The sequence below is a fragment of the Eulemur rufifrons genome, chromosome 29 (genome assembly GCF_041146395.1).
Source record: "Eulemur rufifrons isolate Redbay chromosome 29, OSU_ERuf_1, whole genome shotgun sequence".
In the NCBI taxonomy this organism is placed as follows: domain Eukaryota; kingdom Metazoa; phylum Chordata; class Mammalia; order Primates; family Lemuridae; genus Eulemur; species Eulemur rufifrons.
The window spans coordinates 97998911-98024434 of NC_091011.1; the positions used below are offsets into that span (position 1 = coordinate 97998911).

The window sequence follows — 25524 nt, forward strand, 5'->3', positions numbered from 1 at the left end:
GCGCTTGCTATCTCCTCCTGGCTGTGCGGTTTCTCCGTCTGCACCCCAGGAACAGCACGGCGACACCCCGTGACCGTCACTGACACACGTGCCTGCCAGCTGTGGGCCGGGTCCCTTCCCGCTCACACGGGATCCTTGAGCTGTTTCCTGTAGTCAGGACTTGTCTGCACGAGTCCAAAGGCAAGTTCTTGTTCTCTGAACAGTAGAACCAAGAATAATTAATAATCGGATGCAGTTGGGTATAGGACCTGTTTCCAGTGCTGTTTATAATTTACGGTTAATTAACTTCCCCTTAAAAAAACCTTGAGACCTGATTTTTTTGTCTGAGCTATTGTCTTTGATATCCATTATTTTTAAATGTGTTTTCCCTGATATTAGAAAATAATTATGCAGAATATCTCAGTCTGATTAAGGTGACTATTGCTCAGTTAGGATTTTCTTTGAAAATGTATATTATAATGAGCTTTTCTGCACTGCTTCATAAAAGAAATTATTATTCTCATTATATAACTTAAAACTAAAGCCAAACTACATAAGAAATGTTACATATAATTTTAAGGCTATAATTTTGCTTTGTGGCAAAAAATTCTGACTTTCCGAAGAAGCCAAAATAGGTCAATGCTTTAAAAAGAAAACCCTCAGTAAATACAAACTGTGGTAAATCTCAGTTGGTAGTTAAGTCACTATCTAATTAAAATTCAAATTTCAGAATTTCAATTATTTTTAGCTTTCTGGTAAATAGTAACAGGATGATCAGCTTTGGCAAAATACCAGGGGAAAAATGTAATTGTCTAAGGAAATTAAAAATCATTATAGGGTTGATAATCCATTTTACCTAGACTCTAAACCAATCACTGTGTAGATTATTAAATGAATATGAAAGTCAGGTGGAGTGTGATGGTGGAACATTCTTTTTAAAATTAAACACATTTCGGGAACTGAATATGAAACAATTTTGGCAAGCTGTCTCCAGCCCCGCCCGAATGCCCGGCCCTGGGCCCGGGAGACAGTGTTACTCTCTGGGGTGGTTTGAGGTCCGACGTTCCCAGTTCCCACCTGCCCAGCGCGGGGGCCGGAACCACAGGTGCGTGGGCTGCGTGGGAGGGAGGAAAAGGAATCTGGAAACAAGACGTCAGAGAGGAATGTTACCTTGTTCCGTATTTCCCGTGGGTTCTTTCACTAGCTGGCTGTGTGGGCTTGAGCACATTATTTAAACTGTTTCCCCCTTAATTTCCTTAAGGGGGGAAAAAAAATAAAGATAGTAATAGCATGTCCCTGGGTTGATGCTCTGAGGATGAAGTGAGTCCGTACAGTAGAGCAGCCGGCTGAGTGAGGGCTCCCCGCTCGGCGTCCCCCCGCACAGAGGGCCCGCCCAGAAGCTGCGGGTCTTACCAGAACTCATAAGAGAACGCACCAAAAAAAAGCCGCACGCACGTTTTACCTGTGAATCTTGACAGCGAGAAGGGAAGGGTAACGACCTTGCCCAGAACTGGGGTTAGAAGGGTCGGAGTGGAGCGCTTCGTGCATCTCTTGATGTTGGGACGTGGTGGCCTTTGTCTTCCTCCCCGTTTGGCCTGGGTCAGCCCCGCCATCCTGGGTTTCATCCTCACCCAGTGTCTTCATCATAAAAAGGAAAAGCGGCGAGAACTCGAGTGGGATTTTTTTGTTTGGTGGTTTTGTTGCAAAGGAAATGTAATTCCTGCAGAGGCATTAAAAAATGTGCAATTAAGAACTGGGCAAGGCTCGCTGGCCCGCGGCTGGCGGCCCTGGTGAGGGCAGAGGTCGTCTGCCCCAGCCCAGCCCTCCCAGGAAGTGCCAGCCGTGTGCGCTTTTCTCTTCTCCGGTCACCCCGGTCAACAGGGTGATCAGTAACGAGCTTTCCCACGATGGCGAGGTTACTCTGTTAGCGGAAATCGTGAGACGGCCAGAGGCCTGGGCTCAGCAGCACAGACGGCCCAGCGGCGACTCAGCCTTGGCTGTCAGATCACTCTGGTCCCGGCCCATCTCCAGCTCCAGCTTCCTGTGCCCCTCAGTTGGGCCCGGACTACATGTCTCTACCCGCACCCCACCCAGCTGGCACACGGCCCCATGATCCTAACGGGTGCCACACGGCACTTGCAGGGCACAGGCCGCAGGGCAAGTACTTCACATGTCATAACGAACATGCCTCTCACAACACCCAGTGAGTGCACACTGGCACCGTAACTGTTCTGCAGATGAGGAAACTGAGGCACCAGGGCTAAGCCACTTGCCCCTGGTCACACAGCCAGTGGGTGGCAGAGCCAGATTTGAATCCCAAAAGTCTAGCTTCGTTGGTCCAGCTCCTGACCCTACACACCCTACCTCTTTAGGGCGGATGTCTGTTCACGCCACTTCCTAGTCCCACAGTCCCCCTGAGGCCTCTCCAGGAAGCCTTCTAGGGTGGTCCCTAGTTCACTGTCCCCTTCCTGACTTCCACCTGATCGATTCAGCTCGCATGACATTCCTAGAATAACTAGGAGCAAAGGTGAGTGAGGCCCACCACAGCCCACACCGTCTTCTCCCCACCCTCATCCCTCCCAGGGGCAGACCGGCCTGTCCTCCTCCCCCCGGCTGTGAGGGTGGCCTCCCAGCAGGGATGTGCAGGTGTCTGTCAAAGCCTCTGCTCAGGGGTGATCAGGACATAGAAAGTTCCCCTTCCTTCCCTCCCGCAGCCCTTCCTCCTCGCTCAGAGACAGGGCAGAACTGAAACGAGACCAGCAGTCACTGGCTGCTCACGGTCTTGGGTGATTTTCACAGTCGTGTTGCAGTGAGAGGCCTCCGTACCGTGGCTGCCTGCGCTGCGGATGAGGGAGGCCAGACGCTTCTGTTCAGATTTGTGTTTCCCGATCCGTGGTGAGACCTTCCCCGTAGCTGGTACGAACCTTATGGCTGAAGGTGACGTCCCACGTGTCCTTCCCGTCCTCTGGAGCGGGTGTCACAGCACTGGAGTCGTCAGTGTGGAGTGCACTTGTGCCAAGGGGAAGTCCTGGGCACACAGAAGGGAGCGTGGACACTAAACACGAGTCCACGACAATCCTCATTGACGCTGGGATGTCTGGGTCTCTCCAAGGTGCCAGGGGCTCCACATGTCACCAGATGGTCCCCTCACCTCTGTGGGAGGAAGGTGTGCAGGTTGGGAAGTGGCTCAGAGAGGCAGAGACCAGCCCGAGGAGCAGGGGCTGAGGAGGACCTGAAGCATGTGGCCTTAACGGGCGCCGAGCTCTTCCTCCGCGTGCGCTGCCTGCCAGGCGCGCTGCCCTCTGGCCAGACCCCTCCAGACGGCACAGGCCCGTGCTGCTTCCGCTGGCAAACGCTGCCTCCTGCAGGCTGGGTCTCGCCGGAGCTCGTCTGGGGACCTGTGGCTGGTGGTTATGGTAAGAGCGTAGGAGACAGGCTGGGCTTCGTCTGAGACGGGCACTCTGCGGTCTGCCGAGAGGAGCTGAGCCGGATCTGAGTCAGGGCCACGGAGCCGGGCCCTGGGGCCGCGTCACAACGGTTGCAGAGCCACAGCCGCACTCAGTCCCGCGTAGGACCAGATGCGTCGTGCGCCACGCTGTGTGTCAATACTGCAGATGCTGTTGTGGTGACCGAAATACGAATTATTTTTAAAGAGACATTGAGTGTTGAGAATTGAAGTGTGACGGGTGAGTTTTCTCTGTAAGAAGGGGTGCTCACATTTACAAAGATTGAGAAAAAGGCGAACTGAGCCCCCACCATGTTTCACAGTAAAAGAAGAGGCCAGGGAGGTGGGACCAGAGCCAGAGGTGGCCCCGCTGCCTGCTCCCGTCCCTCCCCCCACGGCAGGCGGCCTCGGAAAGTAGCAGGTGGGAGCCAGGCGTTTTTCTAAGTGGTGCTGATTTTCCATGGGTTTTTCTCCACATGTTATTCTTCTCTCTACTGGGACAGATCCCCATCCTGTGGGGCCTAGAGCTTATAAAACTTGGGGATCCTCCCTGGAACAAGAACAGGAGATTCTGATTGCAAGCCGGGGCCTGCGAGGGGAGCCCTGAGACCCCAGCTCCTCTGGCCTCAGCAGGGGGAGAGGGGGGGAGTTCTCCCGGGGCTCCCACCCTGGGCTGCCCCCGCCCCACAGCAAGCCCCGACTCTCTGGAGGCGCACTCCAGCTCTCCACCTGCCTAAGCTCTGCGCGAGCTTGATTGTCACCTGATTACCTTCCCTGACGAGAACCCACTTGTGCCTCAAATGCCTCCTTGACAGCGACAGGCAATTTACGGTTGGGGACGGGAGGAGAGAACTGGGGGCTGTTTCTGCTGCAGGGCTCCAGCGTGCAGGGACCTCCTCCCGGGGGCAGCCTGTCCCCGCGCCCAGCACGAGGGGCGGGGAGGGGCTGACCCACAGGGGTGGACGCCCAGGCTCAGGCTGGGGGACCAGTGCCCGAGGCCACCCTGCTGCTTTCCTCCCCTCCCCCTCCCCTGCGCCTGTGCACGTCCCGCCCTTCACAAGGTCTCCGGCTCGAGTCTGAATTCCAGCGAGGAATCCCCCTGCTTCAAAAACAAACTGAAATTCAAGCCTACAGCGTCGTTCCAAAGTGTACACAGCAACAGACATCGTGCTTGTCCTCTGCTTCGCTGTGAGACTGTGAGCCGGTCTCTCTGTGGCCACACGGCACGTCCTCCACCCACTTACCTCCCGCGTGGCCGGGTGGGCGGATGGCAGAGGACAAATGAGTGAACAAGCCGGTGAGAAGCAGGAGAGGATCTCTGCCACACTGTCACCTGCTTGGGCGTGACACAGGTGAACAGACGGCCTCAGGGCCATGAGCTCTGGATTCCTCCTCAAGTGCCCAGAATAAAAATGAAGAGGAGAGAGTCAGAGAGACCCAAAAAGAGCATAACTGAGGGTAGGAGCCCAGCATGCTGGTTCCTCTTTTCCATTTTTCTACGGACAACTTTTTTAACTGAAGTTGATCTCAGTAATCCAAAATATGGTGGCTTAAAACACTGACATCTGCAAACCAGGCACAGCTCTTCCCCCCTCTCCTCTGCACCCCCGGGCGGGCGGGGCTGGCGAGATCTGCGGGCGCTCTCACTCGCGAGTGGCTGTCAGCGCTGGCCGCCCGCTGAGACCTGCCCTGTCTCGGGACCACCTCCCATGGCCTCTCCGAGAGGCCGGGCTTCCTCACAGCATGGCCGGTGGAGCCACGAGTGAGCGTTCCGGGCAAGCACGCGCCACCCTTCACAGCCCAGCTTCACACAGCGTCACTTGTGCCACGTTCCATGGGCTCAGGCTGCTCAAAGGACCGCCCTGGTTCAAGGAGAAGGATGTCACCTCCTAGAGAGTCTCAAGCCCTAGAAATGCCGCCGAGGCCAATTTTGGAGAACGCAGTGTGCCACACTCAGCACTCAGACGTTGGTACTGAGGTATAAATGACATCGTAGAGAAAGGGCCTCGATAACCCCAGACAGCATCAGGAAATATCATGATTCATCCTGACCTTTCATCAAACCTAGGGATCGGGATTCGCCATTCCAGCCACGGACACTGGGCTCAGAAAGATGTGCAGCCACACTCCCTGGGCAGCCGCATGTGGCGCTTGAGCTCTCATTAGAAGTGAGGTCGCTCCTTATTAAAGAGCTGTCAGGAGACAGACGGGGAGACTGTTCTTTCCTGGGCTTGGTCCTTTGCAGACTCCTGACGTGGTACCTGGCGGGTAGCTCTGTCTTCCGCTCACGAGTGATGTCGACTGAAAGCTCTGTCTCAGGGGTCTACTCGAGGAGCTCCGTCTGACATTCAGGGCCTCAAGAACTCGTGCCATACTGCAGACCTCTGAGGTCCACGCACCAGTGTTGGATGGCCCTTGTCACTTTGAGCCCAAAGGGATTTTGTCCTACTGAATACGCCCTTAATGCTGTTTGGCAAAACTGAATAACACTTCAGGTAATGGTGTTGGCTTCTTCACGATACAGTGACAAGTGAGGAAAACCGGCCCAGACCCTACTCTGGGCTCAACTTTCGATGTCTTCAAGAGAGAGGCAGCCATTGACTGACAAATGTCCCCAGATGTATCTTTCTTTCCTGATGACAGGACAGGGAAGGGGAAGGGGAAGGAAAGGTGTGTCCTGTAGTTTTCTGAGTCAGTTGCACTTGCTCAAAAATCCAAGTTATTCATTGTGTTCCAGGGCAAAGGTTCATGCTATTAATTTAACTTGATGAAATAAGTGTTTTCTCTCTGTTTGCAAAACTGTGTTCCTAAACTCCATTTGGTGCATGGCATTTAAGCCAAGTGCCTCATTAATCTGGGGTCCTGGAAAAAATGTTTGCAGAACAGGGACATTCATAATTGATGCTAAAATGTCAAGGTTTCTTCTGCCTGGCCTCTTAGTTTCTTATACTTAATTATCTCTTTAATGAGCAGCTAACATACAGAAAAATAAAAACAGGAAGGAACAGTGTGTTAAAGGACATTCAGGGAAAACAAACTAAAGCTGTCCCAGTTTTCTGTGGCTGGCCTTCTGGCATGAGGGACTCTCTCTTTGTGTGCCACGTCTCACTGTGTGATGGCACGGAACGGAACTAACCTTTGCCCCCACCCCAGATATTTGTCACCCCTGCACTAGACGGTCTCCAAGTTCCCTCCGACCGTTACGTTTTATAACCTGCGGTGATCGTTCTCCTGCTTCCACGTTCTCTGAACAGTGAACTGAGCTTTGTGCAGATACTCTGGCATTTGCTGACGGCGTTGATGGACATGGTCTCCTCAGCCGCGCCTCGGGGCCAGCCGTCATCCATATTTTCCATCTCTTGTCCCTGCATGTTTGAGGTCAGGACCAAGGTCAGAGCCAAGCAGTATCGTTTCCGTTAGGTCTAAGGGCAAGTCTAGAAATGAGATATAAAAAAAGATGAGTGGAAAGGGGAAGTGACCCCCGCCCCCCTCGCCTGGCCACCTCCCGCCAAGCCTATTGGGTGCGGAGGACAGTGGCCTGATTTTGCACCATAGACCCATTTGTCATCCCTCTGGCCTCAGGAGATTGCTTTGGGCTCAAAGAGAAGAAACAGATGAGTTCTGTCTTCGGGAGTTTTGTTGTTATTGTTTGTTTGCTTTTGTGCAAAGCTGCTTCATTTATAAAGCCTTGTTCAGCCAGCCATTTTTCTGTTCTGGGTTTTCCTGAGTTGGCTGTGAATTAATGTCCCGTGGAAACCGCTGCAGGGCTCCTCCTCTGATTTCTGGGGCTCTGCTCCCTCCTCCCTCTGCCCCCTGAATTCTGCTCACGCGCGGGATTCACCGGGGCCCTTTTCCTCCCAGCCCTCAGCACAGAAGTGATTGAGCACAATCACCCACAAATTGCGCTGCAAATGGTGCCTATTTTTTCCAGCAGACCATCTGCCAGGGCCTATTACTCACCATTCCATGCGCAGCCCAGGTGCATCCGGTGACTCTGTGGAAAGTCACTTCTGAATCACCTCATTCCAAACTCGCACCTGGACGTCACTCTCCTGGCTGCTGCAGACACTGGAAAATTACAAGCCCTGGGGTTTGGCCCAGCTTCTTCTCTCCCCCTCACGTGCCTCAGCGACCTTGGAGTTTCGTGGGTGCTGGACACGCTGCTGAGGACGTGGGCAGGATGCCGAGGTGGAGGGGCCTCCGGGGGCCACTGTGCCCCTCGCTCCACAGAGAGCGGGGCTGGCAGCAAGGACCCAGGCTCTGAGCACTGGTTTCCAGCCGCAGGGGCGCCTGGGGCACGGCAGTCAGACGGCCACAGGCTTCGTATTTCCTGAGACTCCTCTGTGCCCGGTGGAATTGGGCACAGGCCCTGTGCCACACTTGGTGGGGGTTTCTGCAGGCTATGGGGACCTCGAGGGTCAGGCCCTGCAGGACAAGGGAGAAGGCACTTAGTGGAGAGGGTGTGGGCGAGTACGGCTCTGGCTGCCACCCAGGCGGAGTGTGAGCAGCAGGGCCACACTGACACCCAGCCCGCCTCGGGGACCCTCGTCCTGGCCGTCTCCTCTCCTGTCCGGTGGACCCCGGGAGCTGGGAGGCTGCTGACCTTGCCCTCTTCCTCCCGAGCTGTGATGGTGACCTCCCTGAACAGTGTTCCAGTCTGTCTGGTTCTCTGCTGTATTGTACACACTCGTTTTGTTTTGTCACCGTGTTTTCAGGTCGGTTACATGACAAGAAAGAATCCCTTGACCCAACAGCTGTTTCGCAATGAGATGGATTCTCTGGCTCCCAGTGCTGACTGGTTGCGCTGGGAAGTGCCTTCTATTGACATGTTAAAAACACAGCAGAGGCCGGGCGCGGTGGCTCACGCCTGTAATCCTAGCACTCTGGGAGGCCGAGGTGGGCGGATCGTTTGAGCTCAGGAGTTCGAGACCAGCCTGAGCAAGAGCGAGACCCCATCTCTACTAAAAATAGAAAGAAATTATATGGACAGCTAAAAATATATATAGAAAAAAATTAGCCGGGCATGGTGGTGCATGCCTGTAGTCCCAGCTACTCGGGAGGCTGAGACAGGAGGATTGCTTGAGCCCAGGAGTTTGAGGTTGCTGTGAGCTAGGCTGACGCCACGGCACTCACTCTAGCCTGGGCAACAGAGTGAGACTCTGTCTCAAAAAAAAAAAAAAAAAACAAAAACACAGCAGAATTTTTTTTTCTGGAATAGATATCGGGTCCTACAAAACTCAGCTATAGTTGAAACTCTGATTAGCCAAGGCAGAATAATGTGTGTTCCTGGTGAAGCCTGTTTCCATTTCAGTACTCGAGATGGGCCCATCGTGTTTCCTGCCACACGCGGTGAAATTGCCGCGCAGCTTCGGGTTCCGCTCCGTGTGCTGCCCCTTCACGCCCGTCTGCTCTTTCTGTTCCCCCAGAGGAGATTCTGAAGACCCACATCGCGCACTGGTGGTCTCCGGACGGCACCAGGCTTGCCTACGCCACCATCAACGATTCCCGCGTCCCCGTCATGGAGCTCCCGACCTACACCGGCTCCGTCTACCCCACCGTGCGGCCCTACCACTACCCCAAGGTAGGCGAGGGGCCGCGGAGCACACGCTTCGCAGGACACACCAGCCCCCGGCCGAGTCGGCGCGCACATGCCGCAGTCAGACGTGTTCATGAGCAAAGCAGCCAACAGGGGAAAGATTAGTTATTTCTCATTACATTGCGTTACATTCCCATCTCTGTTGAGTTGAATTTGTTGGCTGGTCTACTTTATTTTAAACAACTGAACTACCGTTAATCATTTGTCTAAGCTTCACTAAACCAAAATGAATGCACTGCCTCACCTGGTGACTCCCTGGTGACAAAAACTCACGCTGCCCACTCTGGTTCTTCATATTGCTTTTTTGAATTTGGCTTCAAGGAGGTCAGAAGGACTCTCTGCCCCTGTCCCCTGGGTCTGGGCGCAGCTGTTTTGGGGTTGGTCATTGCTCTGATCTGAATGTTTATGTCCTCCTCAAACCGAGACATTAAAATCCCAACCCCCGAGGTGATGGCATTGGGAGGTGATCAGGCCACGAGGGCAGAGCCTCATGATTGGGATTAGTGTCCTTATAGTCCCCAGAGGGACTCCCCCCCACTGCCACCATGTGAGGACACAGCGAGCAGGTGCCCTCCCCAGACACGGAATCTGCCAGCACCTCGATCTTGAACACGCAGCCCCCAGAGCCGTGGGAGACACGTGTGCTGTCTGTGAGCTGCCCGGGCTGCGGCACTTTGTCACAGCAGCCTGGGTGGACTGAGACAGTCACGAACCGACTCAGAGAGCCAGGGAACAGCAAGCGTCCTATGGAGTCAGGGGGCAAGGAGGGGGGTGGGGCAGGGACATCCGAACCTCACTTTGCTACCAAATCACAGCACCCCAGTGGGAGGGAGGGCCTGACACTAAACCCCCACAGCCCGCTCAGTTGGAGACATCTGACTGCGGACGCAGCTCAGCTGGGCCCACGGGCTGACTGCCTTGCTGCCCCCGGTGCCTCTGGACGGCTCCCAGGCCACAGGGCTGGGTGGAGGTGAGTGGCTCAGTGCCTGGCCCCGCCTTGCGACTGGGGCTCACTTCCCACCCCGCCAGCCTCTGCCAGGGAGCGTCCGAACCTCGGCATCCTCACCTACCAGAGAGTTCTGGAAGCTGCTGATGCATAAGCACTGCCTAGACCTACCAGCCTAGAGTTGGTGGCAGGAGGAGCAATAACAGACACGCGAGATAAAAGGGGTTCCCGGAGTCACAGGCCAGAGAAAGGAAACTCCTGGGATCTTAGCCACTCACGCCACCACCACAGAATACCAGACCTGGCTGGCTTAAACAACAGGAGTTTATTTGTCCCAGCTCTGGAGGCTGGAGGTCCCAGGTCAGGATGCTGGACAGTTGGGTGTCTGGGGAGGGCTGTCTGTCTGGCTTGCAGACAGCCGTCTTCTCACTGTGTCCTCACATGAAGGGCAAGAGAGGGCTCCGGTGTCCCTTTCTCTCCCTTTATGGGCACTAATCTCATCCCAGGGGCACCACCCTCATGACCTCATCTCACCCTAATCAGCTCCCAAAGGCCCCCCCTCCAGATACCATCACATTGGGGGTTAGGGCTTCAATACATGAACTTGAGGGGACACATTCAGTCCGTAGCACCTGGTAATAAGACTCTTCGTCAAAAGCTCTTTGATCAGAGTGGCCAATAGCCAAGGCAGTCCTGGAATGAAGGGGCACCGTCCCCCGTGGCCACAGCCTTCACCTCCACCTTCTCCCCGTCTGAGCGTGTCTGGATGTTAACGCAACATGGATTTGCTGTCGCCAGGGTTCTTTCACTCCTTTTTTTGATTGGACTTAACTAATCTTGATTGGACTTAACTCTGTGTCATGGGGAGGGGTCCAGGGTTTTAGTCGGAAGCACAGTTAACAGAGTGGGGGGCTGGGCTGGTGCTGAATCCTCCTGGCCCTTCTGCGTCTCCCCCTCGCACCAACACCCGCCACCAGAACAGCCACATCTGACCTGCTCTGACCCCCCGGAGATGGAATGGTTTCCCCAGTCTAGGAGCGACGACCAGAAAGCCAGGAGGACTGTCCCTTGATTTTACAGTGAACTCTGGGACAGGTGCCTGGAGCTTGGATTACAGAACCCCAGCTTGCTCAGGATTTGGGGGTTCAAGTTTCAGTAGAGAATCAGCATATTCTGGCCAACAGAACTCAGATGCTCTTTGCCCCGTTCCCACACACTCCTAGGCCAGAGCCATGCGGGTGAACTAGCCCGACACAGGCCCTGTCCTAGGGCTGCTTTCTCCTGACCCCGAACATCTTCTGCAGGGTGCGGAGGGCATGAGGGCATCAGACCAGACCAGGGGGTCGCCCAGCGAGGAATCGCCACCTCTCTCCCCGGCCCCTGCCAGCCTGGGACCCGTCCCTCGGAAACGGGAGCAGAATGGAGCCGGCTCCTGTGGGCAGGACTGAAACTTCCCCAGCTGAGCCGTGGGCCCTGGTTCCTGCCCTCACCTGCTCCCCTCCATCTCCCTGCCCGGCATCGCTTCCGTCTGTGCTCTCCCCCTCCTCCTCTGTCCTCTCTTTCCCCTCCCATCTGTGTGCTCTCCCACTCCTCCTCTGTCCTCTCTTTCCCCTCCCATCTGTGTGCTCTCCCCCTCCTCCTCTGTCCTCTCTTTCCCCTCCCATTCGGTGCAGCAAGCAGCAGGCTAGGGAGGCAGGCAGAATGGGAAGGGGGTGGGATTCCTGGGGAAGAAAAGGAGCAGCTGGTCAACCCTTTGTCCTTTTTGAAACTGCATGTGTGTGATCTGTTCTCAACATAGATCTTGTGCCTCGCACGGAGCTCCAGAATTCCTGAGTCCCGACCCTCCTGGAAAAGCCTTGCAGAGCCAAGGGGCTGCCCAGGCGCCAGGTGGCTGACTCACGGCTCTGTCCCCTTTCAATCCCCAGGCTGGATGTGAAAACCCCAGTATCTCTCTGCACGTCATCGGCTTAAACGGACCCACCCACGACCTGGAGATGATGCCACCTGACGATCCGCGAATGAGGTTCGCTTCCCTCCTCCTGTTATGTTATAGTATAAACCATGCAGATGAGCGTCCGTACACGTGACCCCTTGTGGGTCAGATATACTTTATTAATAACATAGACATCCAAGAAAGACGTACGTTGTCTAAAGCTTTCCTCACTGCTGTGTGATTCAGTTTTCTAGGAAAAGTCCTGTGATTTCTTATCTCATGTCAGGAGCCGCTCGCCCTCTCCCCCAGGCTGGGCTCCCCTGGGAGGGACGTCAGGTCACCCCCACGTCTCAGTGGGGACGCGCTGTCCTGGACGGGACAGACCTGGACAGCAGACGCTGGTGAACTGAGGTGTCTTCCCAGGAAGATCTGTGGGTTTTCTTTACCTTCGGTAAATGGCGCCCCATTTTCAGAGCATCATTTTAGAGCACAGAGTAACCTGCCAGTGGGGATTCCTGTTCCAGTACGGGCGGACGTCCCGGGTGGTAGGGTGACAGCGACGTCGTTGGTGGAACATACAAGCAATATTATTGACCTGTTATTACTACCTGGTTTTGGTGGATTTTTTCTAAATCAAAACAACTGAGTAGGATCTAAGTGAAGTGGTTCAACTAACAGTTTAGTATTGTCCCCAAACTCAGGCAGTCCAGTAATACCATCGTCAAACCTCTCTGTGAGAATATTGGCCAGGAGGGACCGTGACAGTGGGGGACCCCCTCACTCTCGGAGCCCGTGACTCTGTGCATGGGGCTGATACATCCCGAGGCGCAGCAAATACCCGGCCAGACCTGGCCAGACCTCTCGCCTGGGACGTTACTGTCCATTTACAGACGCACATTATCAGTGGCTCCTGCAGCTTCCGGAAGGGCGGGAGCCACAGCCTCAGGTCCGGCTCAGGGACAGCTGCTCCCGCACCTGCTGACTCTGTCCTCTCTGAATGACATGCTCTTCTCCTGCGGTGGCTTCCACTGCTGTCCTTGTTCCCCGCCTGAGGCCTCTGCAGAATTCTGCTGAGGTTCTTTCAGCTCCTCGTCCCTCAGTGAAACCAAAATGCCTGAGGTCCTTTCGTGAACAGACCCAGCACAGACGTCCCGGGCTCTGCGAAGGGCAGCCAGCTGCCTGCCCCTCCCGGCCCCGAGCTCGTCTTCCCCCGTGGGGGAGGCCGGATTCTCCCCAGAGGGTTAATGAACCCGGCCCCCAAGTGGCTGGTCCCAGAGCCGACCCTGACGATCCACCCTGGAGGCAGCGGCCGCAGTGCCTGCGTTTAGGGGAGTTGAATTGATTTGGCTGAGGATATGTTTGCTGAGATTAAAAAAAAAAAAAAAAAGTCTAAGATTATTGCTTTGGCTTCTCTCCTGAAGATCCGTATATTCCGTTGTTTTCCCTTCAGCCCCGATCCCTGCCAAGCCTCCTGGGGCCTGGTCCAGCAAACTCGCCGAATTAGTATGGAAAGTCACCTGGAAAATTTCAGCCATCTGTTTGAGTTAATTGAAAATCTCGTTTAGTCAATTTGGTGATGCTGTTTCTGCAGGCTTGATTAGCTTCAAGGACAATGAAAAATTAGGCTCCGTCAGGACTGGAGTTTGGACGCTGGGTTTTAGGGTTCCTGCCTGCTCTGATTCCTGCACTAGACGCATTTTCTATTCAGTATAACTGTGGTGTGTAAACGTTGCCCTCTCTCAGACTGCTGCTCTGCCTCACGGCCTTGAGACTTTTTTTCTTAACTGAGCGCAGATATGTCAGAACTCACAGACTCCATGTGGAGCCGATATCAGTATTTGCCAACCGTAGACCGAGCGCTGAGAGTCAGCGGTGAATGGAGCTTGCAGTGGGGAGGGGGGACAGACCCGGGACAGATCGTCACCAGCAAGTAAGTAACTGCGGGCGTGGAAGGGCCACCTGGTCTGGAGGTGGCAGTGCCACAGTCAAGGCCCGAGTTTCTCAACCTCCGAACTGTTGACACTTGGGGCTGATAATTCTTTGTGGGGGAGGGGGTCTGTCCTGTACATCATAGAGTGTTCGTAGCATCCCTGGCCTCTGCCCACTCGGTGCCAGTGACATCCTCCCTTACCCCCAGATGTGATAATCACAAATGTCTGCAGTCGCCACCAAATGTCCCCAGCCTGAGAACTACTGGTTTAGAGTGAAGGTTCTCTAGCCAACTGCCTGGGTTCAAACTCTGGCTCTGTGATCATGGCCAAGTTATTCAACCTCTCTTGATTCAGTTTCCTCATCTGTAAAGCAGACATAAATATTAATAATAAAACTATGAACTCTCATGGGCAGCTGCGAAAATTAAGTGAGACAATGCACAGAGCCTAGGGCTGGCTCTTGGGATCATTCGTAGGCTGCAGACTCCACCTGCAGGCAGACACCCCTCCCTGGGGGGCTGGCCTGGCCCGTGCCGGGGCTCCAGGTGCTCGTAGCCGACTGTGTGCCAACATCTCCGCTGCGGCATGGTCAACACAGAATTTTTAAAATGGTGAAATTGTGATTCTCAAAGTAAATAAATAGGTGTCCAAGATTTTATTTAACTCATTAATTAGTAAGGGAACCAGTGAGTTGTTAAAAGCAATGCAAAGAGCAGTTGAGAAGCTAGATGTATATAGACAGTTTAGCAAAGAAATGCAAGGAGAAGTTAGTGGGTTACAGATCCAGTGGGGCCACAAACCGTAATCTTTGGGGGCTTCTGATCCAAGAGACAAAGTCCGTGAGAGAAGTTGAAAATTGCCCAGCCCAATGGAGGGCCAGCCCAGCGTTGCGCAGGAAGAATACCCAGGGATCTCGCTGGCCTCTTGGCTACCTTCAGACAGATTTTCTGATGTCTGAGCAGCACATCAGATGGACACGGTCAAAACAGAGTTCCTGCTCTCTGTGTCCACACCCACTCCCCAAAGTCCTCCCCCACCTCACCCCCCACTGTCGCTGTCCAGGGTGACTCCACCCTCCAGGGGCTCAGGCCTCCTTTCACGTCCCTCTTTGTCAGGACTGTCCTCGGCAGGTGTCCGGCATAGGCCCCTGCTGCCCACCAGCACCACCCCAGGGCTCCCCATAGTGGCCAGACCAGCATCAGACCAGCAGCCTCGGCTCCAGCTGTCCTGCGACTTCCTTCTCCCCTCTGAGTAAAAGCCAGACTTCCTCCAGCAGCCTGTGAGGCCCACCTTCCATCCCTCCTTGCCCGCCCCTTTTAGGGTCTGCACACAGCCCCTCCCACCCCCAGAGAGCCCCTTCCCCCCCCCCAGGTCCTGATCTAGTGTACGGTCCCACAAGGACGTCCCTAACAGCCGCGTTCCACGGTGCAGCCCAGCCGCCTCCTGTCCCTGCTTTGATTTTCGTCAAAGGACTTATCCCAGGAGGATTTTCTAGCTACTTTATTTAATTGTTTCATTTCCACCCACCACCTGGAATGGGACGTTCCTGAGGCTGGGACGTCAGTGCATTTGGTGCAGGGTCCTGCTCTAGTTCTGCAACAGGGCTCAGCAAGCCTTTGTTGGATGAATACATTAACTTAAACATTAGCCGACAAAATCTTATTTCAATAGGATTCTTGAAGATGGAGATGTCTTCTGTTGTCCTGGCACCTTTCTAAGAATCAGAACTTTAAAAATCTTTAGCCATTGATGACATCCTGTCCTTTGAAGTGTAGGATGCTGAGGGAGCTAAGCTAGAAAAGGCACAATAAGACACCTGCTTTATGGAGGGACATAGAAGGAATGGGACCTCAGTAATGCCCCCCAAACCTGGGCGGGGACAGACGCAGAGATTTCTGGAAGTCCACGGCTCGTTTTTGCAGGCCGGCTCAGGGACAGTGAAGGGGAGGGAGTGAACCATTCGCTGTATCAGCCGTCCAGCTTCCATGCCACTCGCTTCCGGTTTCCTTTCTGTCTGCTCGTTAACCAGCCTGACTTCCCCTATGATGTTCTCGGATATGGTGAGAATAAAGTCCCATGGCAGGCGCTTACCCATCGCCTCTGTGTGCCATGCGCCGTGCTGGGCCCTGGGGGATTAAGATTTGCAGCTCTCGCATCAGGAAGCTCAGGGCCCAGAAAGCCTGGCCAGCTCAAGCAGAGACGGTAGTGCCACGTGGTGCCGTGCGGTGGGAGCCACACCTGCAGCAAAAGTGTACGTTACGGGGCGAGTGGGAAGTGCTCAGGATGGCGTCACAAATGCCACGGGGTCCCAGAGCAAAACTGGAGGCCCTATTGGGGAACGGCTGGGGTGAGAGAGCTGAGGGTGCTGCCCCAGTGCAGAGCTCAGCCTCCCGCTGGCAGGGGCTTGGCAAGGGTGCCTTGTAAACACAAACGCAGCAGCTCCTGTGGGTGGAAAACGTGAGAGGAAATCACTGTGCCCACCTGTCCTGTGGTTTCTGCAGCTTGCACAGCAGCCAGGCCACACTGATAAAACAAACGCAGTTGTGTTTGCTGCTGTCCTCAGGCCTCTCCAGAGCTGTTGAGCTGGGTGTTGAATTAAGATACAGCAGATAGCGGCAGTATCATTCTGAAGACACGTTGCACTGTGCTGATATGTGCTTTTGTTCCTGCAAACGCCCCGCTCGGATGCAGCAGCTGCTGTCTCCCTGGCTGCCTGGCAACGACAGGTTGTAAGGGGCTTGCAGGACCCAAGACAGACGCCACACGTGTCCCTGGCGCCCCCGAGCCCGGGGGCTGGGTTCACCCCTCCCGCCACCCACCTCTGTGGCCCAAGACAGGCACAAAGCCCTTTCCCTTTTGTTTTATTTTACTTTAGCTTATTTTATTTTATTTTACTTTTTTGATCCAAGTACCGAGGAATTAGAAGCTGCTCAGACCCCAGCTGTGCCATCACGGTCCGTGTGGCCACTCTCCCTTCATTGATTGCTTTTTTCCAACGTCACTCCCTACCCCACGCCCTCCCTGCCTCGCAGGCCCCTGTGTCAAACGTATCTGAGTACTTTTAGCACCTTTCTGCTCTGTGTTTTCATAAAGCACATGTTGCTTGTGTACGTGCCTGCTCACTTTACGTGGATGGTGTTGTGATGTAGATAAAGATGTAGACGGGTGATAGATACAGACACAGACATGAATACACATGCAGACACAGCTGTAGGTATCAGTATGCATTTCCCTCTGCTTTCCACCGAGCACTGTGTGAAGAACCAGCATGCTGCTATGCGCCCGCCCAGCTCACTGCCTCCAGTTGCACACAGTGACGCCAGACTGCGAAAATCCCTGGGCAGCACCTGTTCTCACGGCATTCACTGCCCCAGACTGCCGGAACACCCCACACTGACCCAGATAGGAAAGTCAGCCTTCCTTCTTTCCACTTTACACGGAATGTGGGATGTTGACTACTCCTGGGGAAGCCAAAGGTCATCAGAGCAATGGAAATATCACAGATGGATAAAGTCCCTGTACTTAATGGCTTGCGCTCCATAATCACCTGCATCACCACCGCCGCCACCACCACCATCACCACTGCCACCACCATCGTCCCCATCACTGCCACCACCACCATCACCACCGCCACCACCATCACCACCATCATCCCTATCACTACCACCACCACCACCGTCACCATCACCACCATAATACCACCATCACCACCACCATCCCCACCACCACCACCATCACACTGCCACCACCAGCAACAATCACGCCATCACCATCACCACCAACAAAAACACCTGCCACAGGGTCCCTGCTGCTCTCATCCTGAGGGCCCTCTGCCTCTTTCCCTAACATGCGAGGGCTCTACTACTTCACATTTTCAGTGTCACATTTCCCATGAGGCAACTGAGCTGAGGGGGCTGGCCTGACTTTCCCATGGTTGCACTCTTAATTAGTGGTAGAACTGGGATTTGAACACAAGAATCCTGTCACAAAAGCCACTGCTCATCATTGTGCAAGAGCTGGCACACCCACCGTATTTCCCTCTGTGCTCAAACTTTGAGGTGGCATGAAGCAAGCTGGGAGGGCTCCCTAGAAGCACTTCTCTCCTCCCCACTTCACTTCATCAGAGGGTGGCCGTTCTGGATGGTGGAGTCTCTCAGTCGTCCTCGGGTGATTACTACGTGTGGCTGAGGCAGAGATGTCCTTCTCAGCAGACAGTAATAGTCCCATCCTGCCTGGGATGGAGGGACTATCTCATTTCCAAACTGTAGATATGCTATCCTACCTTAACATATTTCTAATCTCTCTTCTGTCTTTAACAGCTCTGGGAAGATACATTGTTTTATCTGAATCTGACTTTCAAATTTCTTTAGCGGTAGCCTGAGTATAAATTACAATTGCATAAATGTTCTCTTGCTTTCAGAGGCAATCCCATCTCTGTTTCTACCTCGTGTGTTAAAGCAATCATATGGATTCCTAAATATTCAAATGAGTTCATTTTAGGGAGCACCAGTTCGAGGAGACCAGCTCCAGGGGATGGCTTTTGTGTTTGCAGCTCAGATCAGGATGGGTCTTTGTTGCTCACTAGGGTGAGAAGCTCTTCTTGGTGGCTGGGGTAACATGAACGCCTGGGCCAGGGAAATGACAGGTCTGTATTGTACCAATGCACTGAAATGGGAATTTGCAAAGTTACAGTCGATCACAGGATTCCATGTTCTCTGTAATGAAAATGCCCAGCGCTTTAGGAGGTGGGAAATCTGAGTGTCAGATGTCCAGATAAGTAAGTTTCTGGTAGAGAAAGCGTGTTCTACACTGTTGTGGCTCGTGTTTGCAAGGGCAGCCAGGTTGTCCTGAAGACACTGCAGAGATATGCAGGGAATGACTCACTACTTGGCAGGCTTGTAACTGGCAGAAAACAACTGTAAATCAAATTCTACCTGCCCCATCCTCACAAATAAGGCACCTGTGTTAGCCAGCAAGGCCTTCCAGCCAGCAGAACAGTTCTGGCATCTGAAGGTGTCGGCAACGCACTGGACGAGGTTCCCCAAGGCCTTGTCTCCTGCCAGTGAGCGTGTGCTGGTCAACTCAGTGGGCATCAGTGGCAGCTGCAGTTCCTCCCCTGGGCCACAGCTAGCAAGTCCAGTGCATGGATTTGATGGCATCTGCAAGAAAATGGCACTGGTGAAACTGACGTAGCATCATGTTTGTGAGTGTGTTGATGTGCATTGAGGCGTGAGCAAGTGTGATCCACACCTGTGCCCCACCAGCAGGTCAGCGTGTTGCTGCCATCTGGGAAGACGAGTCCCTGTTCCTAGGATTCTCCTGCTACTGGGGCTCCTAAAGGTTCCCTCTGTCCCTGTGCCTCCTCTGCCATTTACAGAGGAGGAAGGGAGGCCCACAGAAGGTAGGCGACTTGTGCAAAGTCTCATCATAGGGCCAGGCCTGGGACCAGGTTTCCAAATCTGGCATCTCTTGCTGTAGCATTTGCTTCTACTCTGTCTGTTTAAGCTGCCACCTGGCTCTCAAGAGCCCCTGGAAGCAAACCCTCCCCCCATACCACCCAGCCGTACTCACTATACTCTCCAGACCAGCAACAGTAGCCCAAGGCCCCCTCTGTGCCAGGCGCTCTGCTGGGGGCCGCACAAGGGGATCTCGAGGAGGTTTGGGACATGGTCCCTCCATGAAGACAGTGACTGGATGCCACACTTCAGTCAGGTGTTCTCTCTGGATTGGATTTATTCTGATCCTGGCTTCTGAGCTTCTGATTCAGTCTCCTCTCCCCTCTCCCCAAGTCAGAGAGCAGCCGTAATGCTGTCTACTGAGCCGGGTCATGGCAAGGCCCCTGGCCCTTCTCCCTTTGCCAGAAGTTCTGCCACAGAGTCACCCAGCACGGCCACATCCTCCTCAGCAGCCTAGTGTCTGTGCAGCATGCTCATAGGACCCCTCCACGTGGAAGAAGCAGGCGCCTGTCCCCAGCTGTGATTTGAGGGGCAAAGGCCCCACTTGCTGCCCACGATATTGGCCATTCAAGCTGCTCCTCTAGACTGAGGCCTCTTACCAGGAGGACCATGATGCCAGTGACTGTGCCCAATAAAAACAAATCTGCGTTTAGACAGCGAGGGACTTTAATTAGAAAGAAAGACTATTGCAACAGGGAGAATATTCCAGTATCAGAAATCTGCGAGCATCTCAAAACCAAACAGGGTGAAGTGGAGGTGAGCAGAAGTGAGCAGTGGCCAGGGGCTCCGACAGGAAAAGGTCCTCCGGGCCGGCCTGTTCTCAGAAGGGGCCAGTGGGGCACAACCCTGGGTCTGTGCTCGCTCAGGCTCGGGGCCTGTGGGAAGGAGAGGAGCTCGCCTGAAGTTTGGAGAAGACCCAGCAAGGGCAACTGGGGGCAGCTGTGTGCCCTTGGTCAACTAGATCCACACAATCCCACGCGACGGCACACGTGGAAGGTGCTTTGACACATAAGCACAGCAGAGGTTTAGAAGGAAGTGACTTCCCAGTGGCCGGCACAGGGTGGACAGGGCAGGATGGGGATGGGGGAGTTGAAGGGTAGCAGGGAGAAGCCAAGCTAGAAGTGCAGGTGGCTGAAAGGGGCAGGAGGTGGGAACAAGGCCCAGTCCAGGTGCTCACGAGGGAGCAGCTGCAGAGAGGAAAACCCGAGTGGCTCTGGACGTGGAGCAGGTGGCTGCAGGCCTGTCAGAGCTTGGTGTGGCCAGGACGATCAGGACATTTCTGTGTGAGCATAAGACCTGGCCTGTCTGCGCCCAGCACCATTGAGGCAACGAGGGAACGACGTGCGGATAGTGCCAGGCAGGGCACCAGCCACAGGGCTGGGTGGTCTTTTGATCCACCAGAGCCCCAAAGTCACTCTCCAAGTTCCTCATCTGTAATGGGAAGGACCTGGGTCCTTTGGTATCTCAGGGCCCTCTGGCTCTGAGTCCATATAGCCCAGTGCTTTACCCTGGCATTTTAAAGGCTCAGTTAATGCCTTGCCCTCAAGGGCTGACATTTCCTTGAGTGAGGCATTTTGGAGAAAGGGACAGCGTGGTCAGGGGCATTAGCAAGAGAAGGTGGGACACTCAAATTGGTTTCATTGCAACAGTATTTAACAAAGCCATTTACAAAACAGGGGTAGTGGAGGAAACCCACCAGGATAGTGCAGTGCCTGGGAGCACTAGGATGGTAAATGGGGTGTTTCCATCCCAGTCCCGAAGGGGCAAAGGGGAGCAGTAACTGGATCTCAAGGACAGAGAGAACCATGTAGAGGAAACCACCAAGGGAGTAGGAGCTTGGGTTGATGGGAAGATTGCTCCGAGGAAGCCACAGAAATAAATACTCACCCATCTCCTCTCCCTCCCTTTGATCGCCTGAGGCCATCTGTACAGGGAAGCCTCCCACCCCTAGCACAGAGCATAATGTAGAATACGCACCCAGCATGTCATGATATGACATCAGGAGTGTCACTGTCCAGAAAGTACTTAATTCATATTGAGTGGACAGGATGAGTATGTGAGTGGGTTGGTGATATATGGATGGATGGATGCGATGATGGATGGGTGGGTGATGGATGGATAATGAATGAATGGATGGTTGGATGATGGATGGGTGGGTGATAGATGAATGGATAATGAATGGATAGATGATGGATGGATGGTTGGATGATGGATGGGTGGGTGATAGATGAATGGATAATGAATGGATAGATGATGGATGGTTGGATGATGGATGGGTGGGTGATGAATGGATGGATAATAAATGGATAGATGATGGATGGATGGATGGATGGGTAGATGGGTGATGATGTGTGGATGGATGATGGATCGGTGGATGGATGGATTGGAGGTGGGTGGATGGATGGGTGGTGGATGAATGGATGGATGATGGATGGATGGCTAATGAATGGATAGATGATTGATGGATGGGGTGATGGATGATTGTATGGATGGATGGGTGAATGGATAGATGGATGGGTGGATGGATAATGAATGGATAAATGATGGATGATGGATGGGTGGATGGATGATGGATAGGTGGGTGGATGGAGGGATAATGGATGTTTGGATGGATAAGTGGGTGGATGGGTGGATGGATGGATGATGGATGGCTGGGTGATTGGTGGATGAATGGATGGATGGAGGGGTGATGGATGTTTGGATGGATGGGTGGATGGATAGATGGGTGGATGGATAATGGATAAATGATGGATGATGGATGGGTGGATGGAGGGATAATGGATGTTTGGATGGATGAGTGGGTGGGTGGGTGGATGGATAGATGGATGACAGATGGGTGGGTGGATGGATGGATGGATGGATAATGAATGGATAGATGAAGGATGGATGAATGGAGAGATGATGGATGTTTGGATGGATGGTGAGTAGGTAGATGGATAGATGGATGACGGAAAGGTGGGTGGATGGGTGGGCGGATGAATAATGAATAGACAGATGATGGATGTGGGTGATAAGATGGATAATGAATGGATAAATGATGGATAATGGGTGGACGGATGTTTGGGTAATGAATGGATAGATGATGGATAGATGGAGGGATGAGGGATGTATGGATGGGTAGGTGGGTGGATGGATGATGGGTGGGTTGGTGATGGATGAATGGATGGGTGATGATTGGGCAGGTGATGAATGGATAGATGAAGGATGGATGAATGGAGGGATGATGGATGTCTGGATGGATGGGTGAGTAGGTGGATGGATGGATGGTGGATGGGTGGGCAGATGAATAATGAATAGATAGATGATGGATAATGGATGGATGGATAGGTGCTAATAAGATGGATAATGAATGGATAAATGATGGATAATGGGTGGATGGATGGGTGGAAGGATGTTTGGGTAATGAATGGATAGATGATGGATAGACAGAGGGATGAGGGATGTATGGATGGGTAGGTGGGTGGATGGATGATGGGTGGGTGGATGGATGGATGGATAGACTGATGGATAAACAGATGGGTGCTGAGTATATGAAAATGAAGGGCTGGAGAAGGAACAACATGGGATTCAACCCCACCACTCCTATTCAATAGATCTCTTCATGTTCACAGCATTTAAATTGTTGAATAAGGACACCACAACCCCTAAGGTGTGTCCTCTGTGATGCGCCCTCCCACTGCCTTCTCCCTCATCCTGACAGCTGGCCCTGCAGGATAGCCGGCACCTAAGACGGAAGGAAAAGGCAGTATGGTCTATTTCCAAATTGAAAGTGAGATTATGGAAATATACTCGAGTAATAGTTTATCTTAAAGTCATCGTTTTTCTGTTTCGTGCAGTGCGCTCTGCTTCAGATGTGCTTATACAATTGTGCGGCTGCTCCAAGGGCAGGATCCGCTGTGGCACCGTCCATGTCATCAGAGGCAGCACTTGGAGCTTAGGGTCCTTTCAATTCGCTCAAAGGTGTCCCTTTTTTTTTTTTTTTTTTTTGTGACCCAAAAGGTCTAAAATATTTACTCTCTACTCAATAGATAAAAAACTTTGCCAACCCCTGTTTATACTATTAAATTCATGTTAAACATTTTGACAAGATTAGTTTATCAGTTTTATGGACACTACATATTACATTGGAAACAAATTTGTCCTATTATGAAATATGCTATTTTTGAGAATTTGATTAAGATGATAACAACCAGACAACTCTTTTCTAAAAGTATGTTTCCCCTTTGAAATTAGCAAATAATGCATTGAGTCATAATTAGGCACCTTGGAGATAGCTTATTTCCCTTCTGTATTTCACAAATTAGTTTTAGTATCCACTAATGATTCTTATCTGAATTAAGTATTTCATTTTGGGTTGAAAATGTGATTTTCTTTTCTTTTTTTTTTTTTTATTTCATCTTATTATGGAGGATACAGAATTTCAGGTTACATACGTTGCCCATGTACCGCCTGTCCCCCCAAGTCAAAGCTCCAGGCGTGTCTGTTCCCCAGACAGTGCGCATTGCACTCATCATGTAGGTATATACCCATCCCCTCCTCACACCCCCCACTCCCTGAGTCAGCACCTTCAAGCGTGACCATTCCCTAAACGGTGCGCAATGCACTCATCATGTAGGCAAGGTGCCCTCTTTTAAAGCACATCATCTTTTAAATATTTCTCTCTCTCATCCTTTTGCCCCAGCTTGATCCATGGAATAAACATGGCTGAACAAAAAAAAAAAAGGCCAAACTTAATTGCAGGCTCTTAGTTTCACTAGACAGACAGGCTTCCCCTGCCTTTTACGGCCACACTGCTGTCAGAACCTGTGCCGGGCTTTGGAATGACAGGAAGTGACACGGCACATTAATCCCAGTGACAGAGACAATGTTCTATTAATATTTTATAATAAACAAATGGACTAATAAAAAATTCATATACTTCTCACCAGGAAGAGTCGCTGCATTCTGAGCTGAAGCCACCTTTGGCTGGGGACCCACGGAATGTGCTGACATTTTCTCAGCCACGCTGTGTTTTCACAAGGCGCCCCACACGCCCCAGCAGCGCCTGCTGCTTCTGTCAGGTGGTCCCCGCCCTGCGCTGACCCTAGTGGTGTGCCCGTCCACCGCCTCCCAGACCGTGAGCGCTCCTGCGACAAGGCTGTGCCCGTCTCTGTTCCCGGCACCTAGAACCCCGTCTGCCAGACACGGCGCCCTGACTGAATGCTCTTGGAGTGAGGACGTGCGTTGGTAGGCAGATAAAGTGCTTTAGAACAAAAAGAAATTTGGTAGCATTTCTTCCAGGAATCTTTGCTTACTGTTAATAATTTGGTATCATGTACAACTTCAGTGATTATCAAAATATGATTATCTAATCTTTGTGATTATCCAAATGCTTCAGTATCTCTCTCCATCCTGACATCAGAGCGATCCTTGTGTCTTTCAATCCCCGGCTTCAGCCCTGTCTCCTTAAAAATGATTGCACTTTAAATCCTGTTTTCTCCTCCCCTTTAACGGCTACCTAATTTCTCTTTATTCTAAAGCACTTTATCTGCCTACTGATACAGTTATTCATTGGAAGAACATTTAGTGAGGGCAGAGAGAGAAATAGAGATCTATGGTTCAGTGGCATTTGGAATTGTTCTCATACCGTCACCTGCTGCTGGACAGGGACCGCTCGTCCCACGCCAGTGGTTCTCAAACACGGGCATGCACCGGACTCCCCTGGGGTCTCGTTAGCCAGCCATTGCTCTTCCCACCCCCAGAGCGTGTCTTGGGTGGAGCCTGAGAATCCATATTTCTGGCACTTCCCAGCTGCTGCTGCTTGGGGGACCCACATCGAGAACCTGACTTGTGTCACTAGAGATCAGTGCAGAGACTGTCCCTTCTCGCTTCCCTCTCTGGTGACGGGCTCTGGCTGATTTTGCCACAAAGGCCTCTCGCCCTCATCGCTGCTCTGCGGCCCTCCCTGGGCAGGCCCAGCCTGCAGAGCGAGGTGACAGCAGCGAGTCTGTGCCTTTGCTGGGGGCAGGCCCCAGCCAGAGTGCGCAGGACGGGCGGATACGGGCTCCCCCGGCCCCAGCCGTGCCTCCGTCCAGGCAGCCGTGCGTGGGGCCAGCCACCTCCACACACACTGAACCTGTCCACAGGTCAGCAGCCTTCTCAGCAGCCGGGGCCCATTCCCGCCAGAACCGCCTCTGTTCCCGCCACGCCCGGCCACCCGTGTCCTCTGCACGGCTTCCCAGCTGGCACAGCCTGTTCT

General features: G+C 53.0%; 1 protein-coding gene across 3 annotated transcripts in view; it reads left to right on the forward strand.

The window, feature by feature from the left end:
• Positions 1–25524, forward strand: part of DPP6 (dipeptidyl peptidase like 6) — a 643862-nt gene that overhangs the window by 535238 nt on the left and 83100 nt on the right. For all 3 annotated transcript variants that reach the window (XR_011231801.1, XM_069462595.1, XM_069462596.1), the window contains 2 exons: positions 8851–9005; positions 11892–11989. Coding sequence is in view for 2 of the 3 variants with exons in the window: in XM_069462595.1 (XP_069318696.1) it covers positions 8851–9005; positions 11892–11989 (253 nt within the window). In the remaining variant the exon portion in view is untranslated. The remainder of the gene's footprint in view (positions 1–8850; positions 9006–11891; positions 11990–25524) is intronic.